At 41.7% G+C, this 21,572-nt stretch overlaps 3 protein-coding genes across 3 annotated transcripts; 2 read left to right on the forward strand and 1 right to left on the reverse strand.

The window, feature by feature from the left end:
- The first annotated feature begins 966 nt into the window (after nt 1-966).
- LOC123490782 (general transcription factor II-I repeat domain-containing protein 2-like) lies at nt 967-2,209 on the forward strand. Its single transcript, XM_045220657.1, has 2 exons — nt 967-1,986; nt 2,166-2,209. Exon 1 carries the CDS (start codon nt 1,059-1,061, stop codon nt 1,971-1,973), a length of 915 nt encoding a protein of 304 aa, XP_045076592.1. The 5' UTR covers nt 967-1,058; the 3' UTR covers nt 1,974-1,986; nt 2,166-2,209.
- Nucleotides 2,210-3,172: 963 nt separating this feature from the next.
- On the forward strand, nt 3,173-7,930 carry LOC123490781 (TNF receptor-associated factor 5-like). Its single transcript, XM_045220656.1, has 5 exons — nt 3,173-3,431; nt 4,588-4,680; nt 5,043-5,183; nt 5,668-5,839; nt 6,272-7,930. The coding sequence occupies exons 1-5, from the start codon at nt 3,333-3,335 to the stop codon at nt 6,859-6,861; spliced, it is 1,095 nt and encodes a 364-aa protein (XP_045076591.1). The 5' UTR covers nt 3,173-3,332; the 3' UTR covers nt 6,862-7,930.
- A 10,996-nt stretch (nt 7,931-18,926) lies between these two features.
- On the reverse strand, nt 18,927-20,644 carry LOC121566408 (E3 ubiquitin-protein ligase TRIM35-like). Its single transcript, XM_041876457.1, has one exon. The coding sequence runs from the start codon at nt 20,450-20,452 to the stop codon at nt 19,043-19,045; it is 1,410 nt and encodes a 469-aa protein (XP_041732391.1). The 5' UTR covers nt 20,453-20,644; the 3' UTR covers nt 18,927-19,042.
- Nucleotides 20,645-21,572: the final 928 nt, after the last annotated feature.

Below are 21,572 nucleotides of genomic sequence, written 5' to 3' on the forward strand. Positions count from 1 at the left end.
AAAGCAGTGGTCACCAAACTACGGCCCGCGGGCCGGATACAGCCCGTCAGCACATTTGGCCCGGCCCTCTGAACAATACCAGAAGCATGCTATCGGATTTTTTTCCTATTTGGCCTCCAGAAAAAAAAATCCTAGGCCGGCCCTGTCAAAGAGAGACGCGGAATAATGGCGAAAAGGTTAGGTAAGAAAAAATTGATTCGAGCAGGGTATTTAACCTGCAGTGGACAAACGATTATTTTTTTGTTCAATGCAAAGAAAAGGCTGTTTGTCTCATCTGTCAGAGAGACGGTGGCGGTATTCAAAGAATACAATCTTCGCCGACACTATGAATCCCGTCACAAAGACAAGTACGATAGCTTGCAAGGCCAAATACGAGCAGACAAACTCTCAAAGCTAAAAAAAGTGGACTACTATCTCAGCATGAGAATACATTTGTACGCCAAGCTCAGCTGAACCAGGCATCCGTTCGGGCCAGCTTTCGGGTTGCTAAACTGATAGCAAGCAGCGGTAAGCCTTTCACTGACGGAGAGTTTGTTAAGAAATGTGTGGATGCTGTCGCGGAGGAGGTGTGTCCGAGAAGAAAGATGCATTTAATGCCGTAAGTCTGTCGGCGGTACAATCACCAGACGCGTTGAAGAAATCGGGAGTAATGATATGCCCAGCTGCAGCAGAAGACGAAAGAATTTGACTTTTTCATTAGCACTGGATGAGAGCACGGACGTGCAAGACACAGCGCAACTGCTCATTTTTATTCGTGGAGTTAGCGCAAACTTTGAGATATGCGAGGAGCTGGCAGCCGTCCAAAGTCTCAAAGGGACTACAACGGGAGAGGATATTTTGACAAAGTGTGCCAAACCATGGAGAAGTTGGACCTGGACTGGTCAAAGCTAGCTAGCATCACGACTGACGGGCTCCTAGCATGGTGGGCGAAACTCGCGGTCTAATAGGACGCATGAACCGGGGAGTTGGAAAAAAGGGGTCTCACCGCCCCGCTACGAGTCCACTGCCTAATTCACCAGCAAGCACTGTGCTGCAAAGTGTTGACGTGGGATTCTGTAATGAAGGTTGTGGTGTCGTGCATAAACTTCATCAGAGCAAAGGGACTTAAACACAGGCAGTTCCAAGAATTCCTGTCTGAACTGGAGTCTACGCACGGAGATGTGCTGTACTACACAGAGGTCCGATGGCTGAGCCGGGGCAGAGTTTTGAGGCGTTTTTACGAGCTGCTACCCGAAATTAACGCATTTCTTCATTTAAAAGACAAAACGGTCCCAGAGCTGATCGACCCAGAATGGAAATGGCACCTCGCATTTTTAACAGACGTGACAGAAATACTTAACAGCCTTAACTTGCAGCTACAAGGCGAGGGGAAACTCATTTGCGACATGTATTCACACATAAAAGCATTTGAGGTGAAATTAGCGCTGCTTTTGGAACAAGTGAAAAAGCGCAACTTCGTCCATCTTCCTGCTACCCAAAACCTGTCGACAGAGAACCCAGCGGTCCCGTTCCCAGCTGAAAAGTGCGTGGAAGCACTGGAAATGCTGAAGGCGGAGTTCGGTGTGCGATTCAGTGAACTACATGTTCATGCAAAAGAAATCCGTCTTTTTCAGAACCCCTTTGTTGCCGACATTGATGAAGCCCAGCCTTCATATCAGTTTGAGTTGGCTGAGTTACAGAACTGTGATGTTCTGAAAGACGCATTCAAGCCCAACAGTCTCATTGACTTCTATGCCGCCCTCCCAAACGACACATATCCAAACATCAAAAAACACGCAATGAAAATGTCCACAGTTTTTGGCAGCACGTATATCTGCGAGAAAACCTTTTCTCGCATGAAACTGCTGAAAACTCCGATGAGATCAAGATTGACAGATGAACATTTGCATCAGTGCTTGAGACTGGCTGTAACTAGAATGGAACCTGATATTCAACTTCTCACCAGCCAGATGCAGGCCCACAGTTCACACTGATGAACATACATAGGTAAGCTCACTTTTCTGACTTGAATGAGTCATTCTGAGCATAAACAAATATAATCATAATAAAATCTACTGGGATAAAATCCATCTTTACAACCATACTGGTAGTGAAATGTATTGTGCTGTGTAGGTGCTGTATCACTTAGTTCAGTTTCTCAACCTGCTTCCTTTGTGGTTTCACAGGGAAGTTGATGAGAGAGAGCTGCAAACAGCGGTGTCTACAAGCCTACTGGAACCTACAAAAGGATTATAAGGAAGGAACACAAGAACTTTAAGAGACTGCTCATATGTGTCAGAGAGATTCTGCTCTGACAACTGAGCTGAACTTTTATCTGTTAAGATTGTGCATGGCACAACAGAAAGTTAATGATCCATGGCTTTTTTTTCTATGAAGAACCCAGAGAGAGTTATTTAGTTATTATTTATTTCATAAATAGTGTTATTTATTTCCTGTTTTTTCTGTGAAGAACTCAGAGAGGGTTATTTAGTTATTATTTATTTCATTAATAGTGTTATTATTTGTTTCCTGACTTTTTTTCTGTAAAGAACCTGAAAGGGTTATTTGGTTATGTGTGGCTTTCTGGAAAACAATAAATGTTTTAAGCTCCCTACGATCGTCACACTTTTTCTGTTACAAACTGACACCGGCCCCCATCAGAGAAGGGAAAAGTTATGTGGCCCTCACAGGAAAAAGTTTGGGGACCCTGACCCAAAGGATATCCAGCCAACTTGACACAACTGTTTTTATTTTATTTTTTTATTTAACCTTTATTTAACTAGGCAAGTCAGTTAAGAACAAATTCTTATTTACAATGACGGCCTACACCGGCCAAACCCGGACGACGCTGGGCCAATTGTGCCCCGCCCTATGGGACTCCCAATCACGGCCGGTTGTGATACAGCCTGGAATCGAACCAGGGGGTCTGTAGTGACGCCTCAAGCACTAAGATGCAGTGCCTTAGACCGCTGCGCCACTCAGGAGCCTAACTGTGGGAAGCATTGGAGTCAACATGGGCCAGCATCCCTGTGGAACGCGTTCAACACCATGTAGAGTCCATGCCCCGACAATTTGAGGCTGTTCTGAGGGCAAAAGGGGGTGCAACTCAATATTAGAAAGGTGTTCCTAATGTTTTGTCCACTCGGTATATAATACACGTTACAGCAGTTTGTAAAACTGTATGCGTGTGTAGAACTGATTTGGTTCCTGCTTCTACCTCTCACCCAATCACCCTTCTCTCTCATGTATCCTTCTCCTTCTGACTTCTCGTCTCCATTCTCCCCTCTCTCTTTTTCACCTTTTTATACCCTCCCCCTCACTTTCCATCTCTGACTAACACCTCTTTGCTTTTAATGTACTATCTCTCTATCACACAGCTTGAAGACCATGCTGACCAGTGCCCTGAGGTGCAGACGGACTGTGTTTATAAGAAATATGGCTGCTCTGTCCGGGTTGGTGGATATATTCTCCTATTCTCTGTGCTTTGGAATCCAATTCTACGCCAAAGGAAATCTAATTGTAGTCGGACATTCTCAATTTATCGTTTGGGCTGGAAGCTCCACAAAGTCGCAATGATTGCATTATCTCAATAATAATATAATAATAATAATAATATGCCATTTAGCAGACGCTTTTATCCAAAGCGACTTACAGTCATGCGTGCATACATTTTTGTGTATGGGTGGTCCCGGGGATCGAACCCACTACCTTGGCGTTACAAGCGCCGTGCTCTACCAGCTGAGCTACAGAGGACCACAATGAGTCAATGAGTCAAAGTCCTTATTCGACCCTCTTGGATGGGTAGTGGCTGACACAGATGTTGTGTGGTGATAAAACAATGGCCTTCTAACAATTCACTACAATAAGAACTGTCTATACGGTCTCAAGAATGTCTCTATGAAAGTGTCAGAATGACATTGTTTTCATATCTATACCGAACAAAAATATAAACGCAACATCCAACAATTTCAATGATTTTACTGAGTTACAGTTCATATAAGGAAATCAATCAATTGAAATGAATAAATTAGGCCCTAATCTATGGATTTCACATGACTGGGCAGGGGAGCAGTCATGGGTGGGCATGGGAGGGCATAGGCCCACGTACTTTGGAGCCAGGCCCAGCCAATCAGAATGAGTTTATCCCCACAAAAGCTCAGTTCCATCAGCTGTCCGGGTGGCTGGTCTCAGACGATCCCGCAGGTAAAGAATACAGATGTGGAGGTCCTGGGCTGGCGTGGTTACACGTGGTCTGAGGTTTGAGAGAATTAAGCTTTTTGTGCATATGGAACATTTCTGGGATCTTTTATTTCAGCTCATGAAACCAACTAATGTTGCGTTCATATTTTTGCTCAGTAATAGTAATGGGTGTTTATATTAACTAGTCCTATACATTACAACCAAAAGACACAGATATGAAGTTGTCTTGGTTCAACAAAAGCCTTACCCATCGTGACAAGTTAATGTCAATACAGTATGTATAATGAGTGTTATAATTTGTATGTAATTGTTTGGCATGTCATTCTTAAACGTGTCTAGACATGATAGGCAGTTGTATGGCAATAGATGATGGTAGTACCGAATTGTTATTTCTCTCTGTGTGGACAGGAGAAGAGAGCCCAAGTTCAAGTTCACGAAGAAAACGCTCTCAATTACCACATCCTCCTGGTTCTGGGGAGCAACACCAAGCTGGAGACGCAGGTAGGACCAATCCCTACCCAGAACCTTTCTGTTTATGGACCAGGGTGCATTCAGAATGAAGAAAGCGTAGGAAATGTTTAGGTGGTGCTGTTTTGAAGGAGCAAGTTAATAACGGTAATCATAAGGACAATGCATGGTCACAAAACATTCAAAAGGGCCAAATCCTAACTTGAGATTTACACACGGAACACACACTTTTGTCCTTTCCTTTGGAGACTTGCGCAAAATATGACTTTCCTGCACACATCTCAAGTTAGAAGTCGGCCCTTATAGTGCCTAGATCAGTGTGCTAAAGGGAAAATTGTACCTAGAGCCAGTGCGGTGGCAGCGGTTGAACTTTGACCATTCCTCTGACCCACCAGATGGAAATCCTCCAGCAGGAGGTGCTGCTGAGGCACAAAGAGCTCCAGGAGAGGAGCCGCCAGGTCAGCGGTCTGGAGAAGGAGGTCCGCCCGCTGGCCCAGCAGGTCAGCCGTTGTGACAACACCCTGTCTGCAGTACAGGTAAGAAGCAGTGCTGTATTATGGAACCAATACAACACCCAGAGGCCTGGCTGGTCAGCATCCAGCATGTCTACAGTGTAGGTATAGGTTTGAATCTGGCCTACTGCCTTTGACACAACCTATTTCCATCTTTCCCCACTGACATCTTCTCTCTGTTCAATAAAATATGAAAATATGAATGGTACCAATGCACTCTGTCTGCTGTACAGGTAAGAAACGCTGCTGTTACTGTATATGGAATCAAAGCAGGAATCATTCATTCACACAACACTGCACTTAATAGAATCCATTGGTCATAGGAATCAAAACTTTGGGATTCTCATAAGAGGAGAGACTACCTGGATTGTGTTTATTAGGGCATGCAACAGAAAACGTTTCAAAAAGTTAAAACATTCTGTTTGGAGGCTAAGGATTATTAACACTACCCAGGTAAATAGCAGTACTGCAAATAAATTGTTACCGTGTTCTGGACGTCCCTGTACAGAGGTCTTTGGAGGAGCAGAGGGACCACATCTCCAGCGTCCAGCTCCAGCTTGAGGAGCTATCCAGTGTGTTTGGCCCTGGTGTGGCCCGGGAGGAACTGGGCCAAATCAGAGCGTCCCTGGACGCCCTCAGACAGCAGGTGTCCGTCACAGAGGGGCTCAAAGACCACCTGGGTGAGTGGAGGGGGTCCTTAATGGTCTGGGTGAACTAAAGGTGGATTAGAGATCATTATTATTGTTTCCACAGACAGTAAGCCCATGACGTGTGAAAAGTGGGTCTTGGGAAATGTAACTGCCACTGGGTTATTTGAATTATGGTAAAACTGCCTCTGTCTTTGGCAGCATATTCCACACAATTCAAGTAACTCAGTAGTTACCATTCCCGGGTTACTGGAAAGACGCAAGACTTTTAGGGCAATAAGCTAAAGTCTCCAAGGCTTGTAACAGATTATGGAAAGACTCAAGACTGTGTTAGGCCAATGATCTTAAGTCTCTAAGGCTTGTAAGCGATTATGAGCAAATCATTAATATTGTACTGACATTTATTAAAATCACTCGTGGATTAATTAAAGTATAAAAAATTCCATCGGCCATCTTTCCCCCCAGGGGAGTTGAAGGAGACCTACTTACGCCACTCGCGCCTCCTCAGCATCCACACAGCGCAGCTGGAGTCCAACGAGGAGCACTTCAGAGAGCTCGAATCCACCTCGTACGACGGCAAGCTTATCTGGAAGCTCCGCGACTACCGCAAGAGGAAGGAGGCCGGGGCTCGAGGCCAGGGACCGTGCCTGAGCAGCGCACCCTTCCACACGAGCCGCAGTGGCTACAAAATGGCCGCCAGGGCCTACCTGAACGGCGACGGGGCCGGCCGGGAGACCCACCTGTCTCTCTACGTGGTCCTCATGAGGGGTGACTTCGACCCCCTCCTGCCCTGGCCCTTCAGACAACCTGTGTCATTGTCAGTGCTGGACCAGAGTGGCACCAACAACCACCTGACTATGAGTTTCAAACCCGACCCAGAAAACACTAGTTTCCACCGGCCCGGCTTGGCCACTGCAACCACCAACGTGGCCTCTGGTTTCCAGTGCTTTGCCTCGCATGCCCAGCTGGAGACGCCCAAGAACGCCATCTACGTGAGAGACGATACACTCTTTGTTAAGGTCAAGGTGGACACAAGCGGTTTGGAGGACTTGTAGAAGGGCCTTAAAGAACTGGTTGGAGATAATTTCAAAAACAGTTAGCTAATGCTACAAAGCTCAGTGCAGGCCAATGCCTCAGCTGCACTCCAAATTTAGCAAAGTAAGCAAACAGATACATTGTCAGCAAGTCCATGCATTTTCCCCCAGATACTTAAATGATAAAGCAATACAGATATTGCAGTGAATTGCTTTAGCCTTGTCTGCAGACTGCTTGTATGTGTTCACTGAGGATTCAAGTGTAAATGCTCCCCACAGATATTATATTGAATTATATTTTGGGGTTAAAGTCCTACAATCAGAGAGCATGCAATCTATTAATTGTTAATTCATGACATCTCAGGGATTTTAATGGACAGCTGTTGAATACACTTTATAATACCTTTACTGAATAAGCCAATAGACAGTACATGTTGAAGGTTTATATAAATTCGTATACATTATTTTGAAATGTTATAAACGTTTAAAAAATATAATGCTTATTCATGTAAGTTATTATAAAGTGTTACCATTGATGAGTGAATTGTTTCATGCTTTTTTCCTTCAATTGATTAATGAATTGTTTCATGTGTTTTTCCTTACATTTTGTGGTTACATGCATAACAACACTTATGTGCATCACATCTCATATCCAGTCAGTAAATATGTAGACTGTGGTTGTGAGATACCATGAATTTGTCCTACTATGCGTTTGATAGAGATTTTTGTGTGGGGAACAATCTTTAGTAACATTTTCCTACGTACTGTATCTGAAACCACTGTAGGATGGACATGAACCTCCACAATGACAGTGTGTGTGGGTCCTTACTCTTATGAATGTGTGTGTTAACGGTAAAGAAACATTATGTGAGCTTTCATGTAAAACATTATGGGATGCCAATGCATAATAAAGGATACCTCAGATACAGGTATGCAGCTCTATTATACATTTCTATGGGAATGGGGTGCTTTTCTGGGTAAATACTGAAATACCAAGGCTGGGATTCAATCCGAGGCACGTTATAGAGCAGCGCACTAAGCGAAAGAAAATGAATGTGATCTATGCTAAATAAATTGCCTTTAAAAGATGCATTGCTGTCTGTCTAGTGCACTGCTCCATTATGGAATCACGGCCTAAGCCTTGAAAATAAGGGAAGATTAACAACACACATGAATGGACCACAACAACCATATTTATGAATCCATGGTGCTAGTTTATTCAAATAGCTGACACGTTTCGACCATAGTCTTGTCAAAATGACACTTTCTTTGTGCAGCCTTGTCATTCTGTCTGACTCTACAGAAACACGTGGTTCTACTTTACAGAAACATGAAAGCAAATATATACATGTATGTAAACCCCTTACATCTCTTAAAGAAAGTTTAGCACAGCAGATTGGAACATTTGGATAAAAAAAATTATGACAGACACATCCAGTAACTTTGAGCAGATGCTGGAAGTCAAAGTAAATGTTTAGCAAAAAGTACACAGACATGGCACACAGATCTTGTGGTTTAATGGAACAATTGTTAAACTATCAACATATACCTAATGAAAACTTAAAAGGGGCAATCTGCAGTTGCCACATCCAATTTTGAATGATATAAGTGGTATATAAATGGCATATACCTGTTGATTCTTGAAGAATATAACTTATCAATGCCATGAGCTTATAGTTAAACTGTCGTACCCTATCAGAACCCAAAATATAAGCTTGTATTTTGGGTTCTGATTGGGGATGACAGTTTAACTAAGGTCATGGCATTTATATGTTATATTCTTCAAGAATCAAAAAGTACAGTATAAGTCAAAAGTTTGGACACCTACTCATTCAAGGGTTTTTCTTTATTTGTACTATTTTCGACATTGTAGAATAATGGTGAAGACATCGAAACTATGAAATGAAGAAAAAAGTGTTAAACAAATCAAAATATATTTTAGATTTTAGATTCTTCAAAGTAGCCACCCTTTGCCTTGATGACAGCTTTGCACACTCTTGGCATTCTCTCAACCAGCACCAATTGTGCAAGTTCTCCCACTTAACAAGATGAGAGAGGCCTGTCATTTTCATCATAGGTACACGTCAACTATGACAGACAAAATGATTTTAAAAAATCCAGAAAATCACATTGTAGGATTTTTAATGAATTTATTTGCAGATTATGGTGGAAAATAACTATTTGGTCAATAACAAAAGTTTCTCAATACTTTGTTATATACCCTTTGTTGGCAATGACACAGGTCAAACGTTTTCTGTAAGTCTTCACAAGGTTTTCACACACTGTTGCTGGTATTTTGGCCCATTCCTCCATGCAGATCTCCTCTAGAGCAGTGATGTTTTGGGGCTGTCGCTGGGCAACACAGACTTTCAACTCCCTCCAAAGATTTTCTATGGGGTTGAGATCTGGAGACTGGCTAGAGCCACTCCAGGACCTTGAAATGCTTCTTACGGCCACTCCTTCGTTCCGGGCGGTGTGTTTGGGATCGTTGTCATGCTGAAAAGACCCAGCCACGTTTCATCTTCAATGCCCTTGCTGATGGAAGGAGGTTTTCACTCAAAATCTCACGATACATGGCCCCATTCATTCTTTCCTTTACACGGATCAGTCATCCTGGTCCCTTTGCAGAAACAGTATGATGCCCCAAAGCATGATGTTTCCACCCCCATGCTTCACAGTAGATATGGTGTTCTATGGATGCAACTCAGCATTCTTTGTCCTCCAAACACGACGAGTTGAGTTTTTACCAAAAAGTTCTATTTTGGTTTCATCTGACCATATGACATTCTCCCAATCCTCTTCTGGATCATCCAAATGCACTCTAGCAAACTTCAGACGGGCCTGGACATGTACTGGCTTAAGCAGGGGGACACGTCTTGCACTGCAGGATTTGAGTCCCTGGCGGCGTAGTGTGTTACTGATGGTAGGCTTTGTTGCTTTGGTCCCAGCTCTCTGCAGGTCATTCACTAGGTCCCCCGTGTGGTTCTGGGATTTTTGCTCACCGTTCTTGTGATCATTTTGACCCCACGGGGTGAGATCTTGCGTGGAGCCCCAGATCGAGGGAGATTATCAGTGGTCTTGTATGTCTTCCATTTCCTAATACAGTGGGGCAAAAAAGTATTTAGTCAGCCACCAATTGTGCAAGTTCTCCCACTTAAAAAGATGAGAGAGGCCTGTAATTTTCATCATAGGTACACGTCAACTATGACAGACAAATTGAGAAAAAAAATTCCAGAAAATCCCATTGTAGGATTTTTAATGAATTTATTTGCAAATTATGGTGGAAAATAAGTATTTGGTCACCTACAAACAAGCAAGATTTCTGGCTCTCACAGACCTGTAACTTCTTCTTTAAGAGGCTCCTCTGTCCTCCACTCGTTACCTGTATTAATGGCACCTGTTTGAACTTGTTATCAGTATAAAAGACACCTGTCCACAACCTCAAACAGTCACACTCCAAACTTCACAATGGCCAAGACCAAAGAGCTGTCAAAGGACACCAGAAACAAAATTGTAGACCTGCACCAGGCTGGGAAGACGGAATCTGCAACAGGTAAGCAGCTTGGTTTGAAGAAATCAACTGTGGGAGCAATTATTAGGAAATGGAAGACATACAAGACCACTGATAATCTCCCTCGATCTGGGGCTCCATGCAAGATCTCACCCGTAGGGGTCAAAATGATCACAAGAACGGTGAGCAAAAATCCCAGAACCACACGGGGGACCTAGTGAATGACCTGCTGAGAGCTGGGACCAAAGTAACAAAGCCAACCATCAGTAACACACTACGCGCCAGGGACTCAAATCCTGCAGTGCGAGACTTGTCCCCTGCTTAAGCCAGTACATGTCCAGGCCCGTCTGAAGTGCATTTGGATGATCCAGAAGAGGATTGGGGAGAATGTCATATGGTCAGATGAAACCAAAATATAACTTTTTGGTAAAAAACTCAACTCGTCATGTTTGGAGGACAAAGAATGCTGAGTTGCATCCAAAGAACACCATACCTACTGTGAAGCATGGGTTGAAACATCATGCTTTGGGGCTGTTTTTCTGCAAAGGGACCAGGACGACTGATCCGTGTAAAGGAAAGAATGAATGGGCCATGTATCGTGAGATTTTGAGTGAAACCTCCTTCCATCAGCAAGGGCATTAAGATGAAGTGGCTGGGCTCTTTCAGCATGACAATGATCCCAAACACACCGCCCGGGCACGAAGGAGTGGCTTGTAAGAAGCATTTCAAGGTCCTGGAGTGGCCTAGCCAGTCTCCAGATCTCAACCCCATAGAAAATCTTTGGAGGGAGTTGAAAGTCTGTGTTGCCCAGCGACAGCCCCAAAACATCACTGCTCTAGGAGGAGATCTGCGGAGGAATGGGCCAAAATACCAGCAACAGTGTGTGAAAACCTGTGAAGACTTACAGAAAACGTTTGACCTGTGTCATTGCCAACAAAGGGTATATAACAAAGTATTGAGAAACTTTGTTATTGACCAAATACTTATTTTCCACCATCATATGCCAATAAATTCATTAAAAATCCTACAATGTGATTTTCTGGAATTTTTTTCTAATTTTGTCTGTCATACGGGTTGACGTGTACCTATGATGAAAATTACAGGCCTCTCTCATCTTTTTAAGTGGGAGAACTTGCACAATTGGTGGCTGACTAAATACTTTTTTTCCCCACTGTAATTGCTCCCACAGTTGATTTCTTCAAACCAAGCTGCTTACCTATTGCAGATTCAGTCTTCCCAGCCTGGTGCAGGTCTACAATTTTGTTTCTGGTGTCCTTTGACAGCTCTTTGGTCTTGGCCATAGTGGAGTTTGGAGTGTGACTGTTTGAGGTTGTGGACAGGTGTCTTTTATACTGATAACAAGTTCAAACAGGTGCCATTAATACAGGTAACGAGTGGAGGACAGAGGAGCCTCTTAAAAAAACAACTTACAGGTCTGTGAGAGCCAGAAATCTTGCTTGTTTGTAGGTGACCAAATACTTATTTTCCACCATAATTTGCAAATAAATTCATAAAAAATCCTACAATGTGATTTTCTGGAATTTATTTTCTAATTTTGTCTGTCATAGTTGACGTCTACCTATGATGAAAATTACAGGCCTCTCTCATCTTTTTAAGTGGGAGAACATGCACAATTGGTGGCTGACTAAATACTTTTTTCCCCCACTGTAAGTCCTCCAATGTTTTGTTATCTTGAATGATCCGTCCTTGCATCCATAGCACTGTCTATGAATTTGAGAGTGGTTACATTTCTCCAGGCCCAGGGGAGACTGCTTTGTGTTTCAGCTGTGGATTTTCCATTTAAAGGGATAGTTGAACCTTATTATAGGTTTCCTTATCTTGTAAGCAGTCTCCCCTGTAACAGGGCAGACATCTTATTCAGAACAATAATAGATTGGGATGGTTTACAGAAAAGTGGTATAAGCCTTTTGGAATCTACGGTTTAATACATAAATACGCATTGTAGAACACTAGATACTGCACTAGGTAGTGAAACTTAAACTTTGTTTAACTCTGAATAACTTTTACGTTTAACAGCTGCGCTTGGAAGTCACAGTTTTGGATGTTCTCTTAATAATCCTTTCGTTTCTACCAATAATTCCTGCGTTGCTTTTTCAGTCAGATGGAGAGAGAGAGTGAAGATTAGAGAGTGTGATTGTTTAATGCATGATAGGTGTGTCGAACTCCCTGCTGTTGGCTGATTTCCCAGAAGCTAATGGCCTTGCAAAACATCTGTCATTGTGCACATCCAATCTAGTGTTTGCGGTTGTGTACACACACACACGTACATGTTCACTGACCTCATGCATTTCTTGTAAATCTTCAGACTTTTTTTCAGACGTTATAGCAAAGTATATGGAAAAAGGTATAACAAATATAAATATAAGTGGGAATCTGTAAGATATTTAGCCAGATCTAATCTGTTTCTTCTTTACTGTCTGCTAGCTTTTTGTTGATTTGTGATTATAAAGACATACTGTTGAGTACTTAGCTAGAGCTCATATCATCTGTGCAGAATTTACCATAAACTACGAATGGGTCTACGTTTTGGGTAGTATGGGTTTGTTAGTGGAAAGATTGGAACAGTGGTACACCAAGTGTCCTTGGAAGTGCTAGTATAAGTAATGTGTCAGGTATTAGCTAGTGTCACCTGGGGACCATATAAGATACAGTAGGAATGTTTTATTATAGTAATTCGGTGACATCTCAAACAGAGTGTGGATGGCCTACGCTCCTCGCAAACTAAAGGTCAGACAATAAATTAAGCCTCAGTATAGCAGAGATATTACATTGTCTTTTCCACATCTACAGAATAATGTTTTGGCAATTAAATTAAATACATTAATTTATAGAGAGCACAGAATTTCTACTTTGAGGAGATAAGGACTGAGGTCTCCATTCAACAACAGTCAGCAAGTAAGACCGGGATTCAATCCAAAGGTGCGTTATAGAGCAGTGCACTGGACATTCGACAATGCGCCATTTAAAGGCATTTTGCCGGAAGTTCACGGACATCACATTCAAATCGTTCTTGAATTGCAGTGGCATTTACGTAGCCTCGTAATCATCGGACTGATTACTGCTGCAATCCGTGTAGCGAAACAATGTAAGCTTGCGAGACTTATGGATGGTGGTACGAGGTTAGCATTTGCGTCCCTCGCCTTTGCAACCATGAGAAACTGTTTATATTGAACTGTTTATCAATGATGAAACATAATGCAATTCCTTTATTCTGCGAAACATTACGTTTCTGCATTGTTTAAAGTACTTAGGGAAACCAAATGTGCTTGTCCCAGTAGTGATGAATAGAGTTGTAGTGACTTTGAATGCTGTAAAGTAAACAAAACTATTAAATATATTGTATAGATTTTTAAAAAAGTATATTAAAATTAAAATAAATTACAATTAATATGTGTGTCCCTAAATTCTATGTCACTGTGTTACCACCTTGAAAATAACTCATTACAAAGTTATATAAGGAGCATGAGAATTCCCTCCAATGGCAAACATATCGGGGGAGAGGTCTATATTAAAGAAAATGATTAGCTAATCACACACTTCATATTTATTTTGTTAATTTGAGGATTCCATTGAGGATCTGGTGTGTCTAAACAAAAAGTGTAGTTAGTTTTTTTCCTAAAAGTCATGCCCAAATGCTAATTCAACAACGACCCATTCATGGTAAACGCTGTGCATGTCGGCTGAAACGTAAATTGCAATGTGCTGCTCTATACCGTGTATTATATTGAATGCCGGCCTAGGTTTCCGGGATGACATCAACAAAATGGCACTCAAGCACAACAAGAAAAACCTTCTTTAACACTGTAACCATTGTTTAGTGGACTACACTAATCCAAACATGCAGTAATATTGCAGCACAAGACAAATGAACTAATATCCCGGAAACCCAGTAGTTACCAATTATTAGCCCTAAGTTAATTGTTTGAGTTGTTTAATTTTGCTCTCTTTCATAGATACAGCAAACTATATTTAGACCAGGGGTGTCAAACTCATTTTAGCTCAGGGGCCACATGGAGGAAAATCTATTCCCAAGTGGGCCGGACCGGAAAAATCATGGTATATATAACTTAAAAACAACAACTTCAGATTGTTTTCTTTGTTTTAATATGATCAACATACAACATAAAGCTGGAGCCTGAAGACAGTGTGTCCAAAATAGTACAAGCACAACATCACTATTAATCATAAAACACGTCAAGTTTATTTGAAAATTCTAAAGAAAAAGAACACACAAACACACAATGCCTCAGTGATTTACAGAACTGTTTCACAGATCACTGAACTATATCAGGGTGTCATTTCTCAGGCAGAAATGTAGATAAAAATAATGAAATCCTGTTCCCCAAACAAGTGCAAGAACCACAGAGTCAAGAATAGGTTAAATATACAAATAAAATAAAATCAATTAAAAACAATAGCACATCAACATAAAAACATATAAACATAAATCTGAAAGCGTTGCTCAAACTCCTGTAACAGTCCCGTTATTTTATCTTTGAACCGCTTCATGTCTGCCACATGTTGGGTGCGCACACATTTTTCAGACAGGGGAAGTGAGCTGCATCACCACCGGCAAGTTGCGTCTCCCACAATGACAGCTTCAACTTGAATGAACGTATGCTGTCATAATACTGCGTGACAACTTTGTTGCGCCCTTGCAGCTGTTTGTTCGGTTATTCAGGTGCTCTGTAACATCCACCATAAATGCAAGGTCCGGCATCCATTCTGCGGAATGAAATTCTAACACTGGTTTGCCCTTTTCTTCCATGAACTGTTCAATTTCTTCTCGTCAAATCAAAGAAACGCCTCAGCACAGCACCTCGGCTTAACCATCTTACCTCAGTGTGGTATGGCAGGCCATAGATGTGGTCTTTCTCTCTGAGAAGGCTGTCAAACTGACGGTGATTCAGGCTTCTGGATCGGATGAAATTAACAGTTTGGATGACCACCTTCATGGCGTTATCCATCTTTAATGACTTGCAACACAAAGCCTCCTGGTGCAAAAATACAGTGGAAAGTCAAAAAATCACATCCTCCATTTGCAGATTGCACTTTCTCTCTGAACTTTGTCACAACGCCTGCTTTTTCCCGATCATTGAGGGGGCGCACCATCTGTAGCCAGGCTGACAGCGTGGGACCAGTCCACTCTGACCCTGTCCAGGCGCCCGACGAGTGCGGTAAAATATCAGCTGCTGTCGTTGTATCTGTCATCGGCACCAACTCCACAAACTCCTCGGTGACGGTCAATGTGTCATCAACTCCGCGGTTGAAAAAATGGCCAGTTGTGCAACATCTGTAATGTCCGTGCTTTCATCAATTGCAACCGAAAACGCAATAAATGACTTTACTTTTTGGTTCAACTGGCTGTCCAAATCCACTGAAAGATCGGGAAATCCTGTCTGCAACTGTGTTTCTTGTCAGGCTGATATTTGCAAAAGCCTGCCGCTTTTCAGGGCACACAATCTCCGCTGCCTTCATCATGCATGTTTTTACAAATTCACCCTCACTAAATGGTTTTGAAGCCACTGCGATTTCATTAGCAATGAGGTAGCTAGCTTTCACTGCAACGTCACTGATGTCTCGGCTGTGAGTAAACACAGACTGCTGTTTCTTCAGACCCGCCAACAGTTCATTCACCTTCTCTCATCTCCGCTGTCCTTGAAAGTTGTCATATTTGTCGGCATGAAGACTCACATAGTGGCGGCGAAGGTTATATTCTTTCAGCACTGCAACATGCTCTGAACACACCAAACATACAGCTTTCCCATTCAATTCCGTGATTAAATAGGATGACCATTTTTCTTGGAACACTCTGCACTCTGCGTCCACTTTTCTCTTTTTTGACAGAGACATATTGGGGCAATGAGGGTGCCAAAGCACATAATGTTAAAAGTAGAAGCCGTAATAAATATCGAGGGCAAAACAAAGTAGCTCATTGGCTGCACGTGCTTGACCTACTTGCTCTGCCCCGGTATAAACAGTTTGCTTGCTTAACACAATTGCTATTGCGCCATCCAGTGGACGCAATTGGAACAGCAGTTTATTTTATAGAAAAATTGCAGCGCATTTTTATACTTTCCAATTTTTTATTTTTTTATTTTTTAATTTTTTAAAAATCATTTCGCGGGCCGGATTAAACCCGTTTGCGGGCCTGAACCGGCCCGCGGGCCGTACGTTTGACACCCCTGATTTAGACTGTCTTGAGATGTCTCTCAAATCTTGCTGGGAACTTTAAGCATACAACAGATAGTTGTTGTATTATTTTTTTATTTTTTAAACATTTTTAGTCATTTAGCAGACGCTCTTATCCAGAGCGACTTACAGTTAGTGCATACATTTATTTTTGTTCATACTGAGGAAAGGCATGATCACTTGGTCTCACAGAAAGCTAAAGTTGATATACATTTTATTTTTTGCATTAAAACTGTTCTTATTATTCAATAAAGGCTATTTATCAATGAATGTATAATGATTGGCTCCATATTCTGTAGGCTGAGGCTGCAGATCTGAAGGTAACCGCCCTGTTCCGCCCCACTCAGCTCCCCAGGAAGCCTCTTTCCCAGAGCTAAAGATCCCAATCACATTCTGGTAATGTGTTTCTTTACCCACCAATGTTTGTAGTCACCCTCCCTTCACATTTCTCACTGTCAATCGTGAACGATAATTATATTTACCAGTGAAATGTCAATGCAGCATCTGCATGCCAACCATTTGATCTCAATCAGTTTCATGGGAATACGCATTAGATCTTCTTGACTTATGTACAGTGTTGTTTCGAAGTACTGCGTTTTATTTGAATTATGTTACATGCTTTTTTCCTTACATTTTGTGGTTACATGCAAGCTGTTAAATACACTTTATAATACCTTTACTGAATAAGCCAATAGACAGTACATGTTGAAGGTTTATATAAATTCGTATACATTATTTTGAAATTGAAATGTTATAAACGTTTTAAAAATATAATGCTTATTCATGTAAGGGATGCCAATGCATAATAAAGGATACTTCAGATACAGGTATGCAGCTCTATTATACATTTCTATGGGAATGGGGTGCTTTTCTAGGTAAATACTGAAATACCAAGGCTGGGATTCAATCCGAGGCACGTTATAGAGCAGCGCACTAAGCATAATAAAATGAATGTGATCTATGGGAAAGAAATTGCCTTTAAAAGATGCATTGCTGGCTGTCTAGTGCACTGCTCCATTATGGAATCATGGCCTAAGCCTTGAAAATAAGGGAAGATTAACAACACACATGAATGGACCACAACAACCATATTTATGAATCCATGTTGCTAGTTTTTTCAAAAAGCTGACACGTTTCGACCATAGTCTTGTCAAAATGACACTTTCTTTGTGCAGCCTTGACATTCTGTCTGACTCTACAGAAACACGTGGTTCTACTCTACAGAAACATGAAAGCAAATATATACATGTATGGAAACCCTTTACATCTCATACAGAAAGTTCAGCACAGCAGATTGGAACATTTGGAGAAAAAAATTATGACAGACACATCCAGTAACTTTGAGCAGATGCTGGAAGTCAAAGTAAATGTTTAGCAAAAAGTACACAGACATGGCACACAGATCTTGTGGTTTAATGGAACAAGTGTTAAACTATCAACAATACCTAATGAAAACTTCAAAGGGGCAATCTGCAGTTGCTACATCCAACTTGGAATTATATTACAAGTGATATATACCTGTTGATTCTTGAAGAATATAACTTATAAATGCCATGAGCTTATAGTTAAACTGTCGCACCCCATCAGAACCCAAAATATAAACTTACATTTATATGTATTATTCTTCAAGAATCAACAGGTATATATCACTAATATATAAGTCAACCAATGTTTTGTTATCTTGGAGGATCCGTCCTTGTATCCATAGCTCTGTCTAGGAATTTGAGAGTGGTTCCATTTCTCCAGGCTGACTGCTTTGTTATGTGGATTTCCCCTTTAAAGTGATAGTTTAACCTAATTATAGGTTTCCTTATCTTATAAGCAGTCTACAGACAAGGTTAGACAGCAATCCTGCTTTGGTTTAGTTTCCCTGGCCACTGTCTCCAAATGCTAACTTTTTAGCATTTGTAACCCAACACAAATGAAAGGCAATATCCCGTATATTAGCATTTTTCGTGTTTCAAATCATCTTAAAGTATAACTTGATTGAGCTACATAAGCAATTTCAGACACTTTAGGATGATTTGGACATGGAACGTGAACAATGATTAAACTACAACAATATTTGAAATGTAACAGGGCAGACATCTTATACAGAACAATAATAGTTTGGGATGGTTTACAGAAAAGTTGTATAACCCTTTTGGAATCTACGATTTAACCCTCCCGTTGTCCAAGGGTCAAAATGACCCGCCACTGTGTTGAACCAACTTTATTTAATTTTTATATTTTTTGGATCATTTGTGAGGAGGCGGCAGTGATACTTTCTTTAAAGTCTCACTGCCTCCTTCTCACAAATGATCCACAAAATATAAAAATTAAATAAAGTTGGTTCAACACAGTGGCGGGTCATTTTGACCCTAGGACAACGGGAGGGTTAATTAATACATAAATACGCATGCCTTTCTGAGTCTTACACTATTGAAACAGATACACCTGTGAAGATCTGAGAGGATTGTATCGATACATGCACATACCTCACTGATATGATTTTACTGTCACAGACACCTCTGATTGGCAGATCTGTATATCACAGTTGATGGCATCTTTTATCTTCCAAACAGAAATGTATGGGTAGACCCTCTCAGTAAACCTGTGTTTATGAGTGTAGATGTGTGTATTGTCTTTGGGGTCATAGAAAGCCACTTCCCCCCTCTCGTAGTTTAGCTGTACTCTGATCCTCTGGGGTCTTCTCCTCAGAGTGAGCTTTTTACCCATTCCATTTGTATACTCATGACGCCTTTTCAGTAAAGCCCAGATTCCGTATTCTGGTGATGCAAGAAGATCTTCTCCCTTCCGATTGACGAAATCTGCAGCCACGCCTAGATTCCACTCAGGTTGTTCGCCCACCTCCACCTCCCAGCTGTGCGTCTTCGAACCCTTCGCGAAGCCTACGGAGCCAAGGACCTTTGCCCACCGTGTGAACCGCTCTGGGTTGTCCGGAACCTTCTGCTGTTCTATGGCCGTGTGTCGCACGCTGGTGAGGTCATCAGACAGAGCCATAGTGGAGGGAGCCGTGTTGGGGTCCAAAATCACAGGCGAGTGTTTGACTATCCCCCGCATCTGCTCCCAGACTTGGAACTGCAGGTTGCCCAGGTGTTTGGCCATGTCGATCAGCGCTCCGGAGACGAGCTGTGGATCCGGAAGTTCACAATGGGCTCTGGCGCTGCTCTGGGTGTCTTTGTAACTCACAAGGAATTGTTCACAGCCTTTCTTCAGGTCCTCTTTCACGGCCTCAATGACATTTGTGAGAGAGAAGATCTGCTCCTCAAGGCTCTCCATGCCTCTCTCAATTATCATCGCCTTTACCTCCTCTTCCTCCCTCAGCGCAGCCAGTCTGGCCTCCTCTTCCTCTCTCAGGAACTGGTGGAGCTTCTCAAACTCCTCCCTGATCCTCCTCTTTGTGTCCACCTGCTGGTCCTTGGTGTGCTGAGTCATGCTATCGTAGCTCTCTCTGACGTTTTCACATTTCTCCAGCTTGTCCTCCAGAAGTGTTAAGTCAGATTTCAGTTTGTCCTTCAGCTCACTCACCAATTTCCCCTCTTCCCTCTCTTCTCCTCTGTCTCCAAACTCTTCCAATGTGCAGTCCAGATGGTTTGTTTTCTGTGCTAGTTCCTTTTCAGCATCTCTCTCTAAATTCCTAGCAAGTTTGTTTTGTTCATTGTTCTTTAGGATAATGGATGTGACGGCGAAAGCTCCGTTATCGCCGTAGGTATTCACCATCCTATCCACAGTGTCATGCCTGTTGGCATTCTCCAGATGAGCCTTTGAAATGTGAGGAAAATGTTTCAGATTGCCATTGCTCAGTTGCCAGTGAAATCTCTCCAGCTCTTTTGTATTCAGATTCTCCAGAGTGGCCAGCAGCCTTGAAGGGACATATTCTGCCATTGTAGAACACTAGATACTGCACTAGGTAGTGAAACTTAAACTTTGTTTACCTCTGAATAACTTTTACGTTTAACAGCTGCCCTTGGAAGTCACAGTTTTGGATGTTATCTCTTAATAATCCTTCAGTTTCTACCAATAATTCCTGTATTGCTTTTTCAGTCAGATGGAGAGAGAGTGAAGATTACAAGCAGCCCTTCCTTAACAACTTTCACATTGAGTTTTAGGAGGAGTTTAACTTTATGGGTGTTGACAGGAAACTGTTAGATTGTGTGTGTGTGTGTGTGTGTGTGTGTGTGTGTGTGTGTGTGTGTGTCCTGTATGATAGCTCTATCGAACTCACTGCTGCTGGCTGATTTCCCAGAAGCACAAACCCACATGTTCACAGACCTCATGCATTTCTTGTAAATCGTCAAGACTTTTTCTCAAACATTATAAGAAAGTATATGGACAAAAGGTATAACAAATACAAATATAAGCTTTCTATTATTGTGATTATAAAGACTTACTGTTAAGTATTTTGCTAGAGGTCATATCATCTGTGCAGAATTTACCATAACAAACTACCAATGGGTCTCATATCTACTTGTAGTATCCTGACATTCTGGGTAGGGCAGGTTTGTTAGTGGAAAGATGGGAACAGTAGTACACCAAATGTCCTTGGAAATGCTAGTATAAGTACTGTGTCAGGTATTAGCTAGTGTCACCTGGGGACAATATAAGTTACTGTAGCAATGTTCTCCATATTTTATTATAGTAATTCGGTGGTTCATTTATTTAAAGGTACATCTCTACAGGTACATCTCAAACAGACTGTGGATGGCCTACGCTCCTCTCGAACTAAAGGTCAGACAATAAATTAAGCCTCAGTATAGCAGAGATATTACATAGTCTTTTCCACTTCTACAGAATAACGTTTTGGCAAGTCAATGAAATAAAGTTCATAAAGTATTCAGACCCCTTGACTTTTTCACATTTTGTTATGTTACAGCCTTATTCTAAAATTGATTAAGTTGTTTTTTCCCCTCATCAATCTACACACAATACCCCATATTGACAAAGCAAAAACAGGTTTTTAGATTTTTTTGTAAATTTATATTAGTATTTTACATTTTGCCTAGTG

This window comes from Coregonus clupeaformis, unplaced genomic scaffold (assembly GCF_020615455.1).
Source record: "Coregonus clupeaformis isolate EN_2021a unplaced genomic scaffold, ASM2061545v1 scaf4784, whole genome shotgun sequence".
In the NCBI taxonomy this organism is placed as follows: domain Eukaryota; kingdom Metazoa; phylum Chordata; class Actinopteri; order Salmoniformes; family Salmonidae; genus Coregonus; species Coregonus clupeaformis.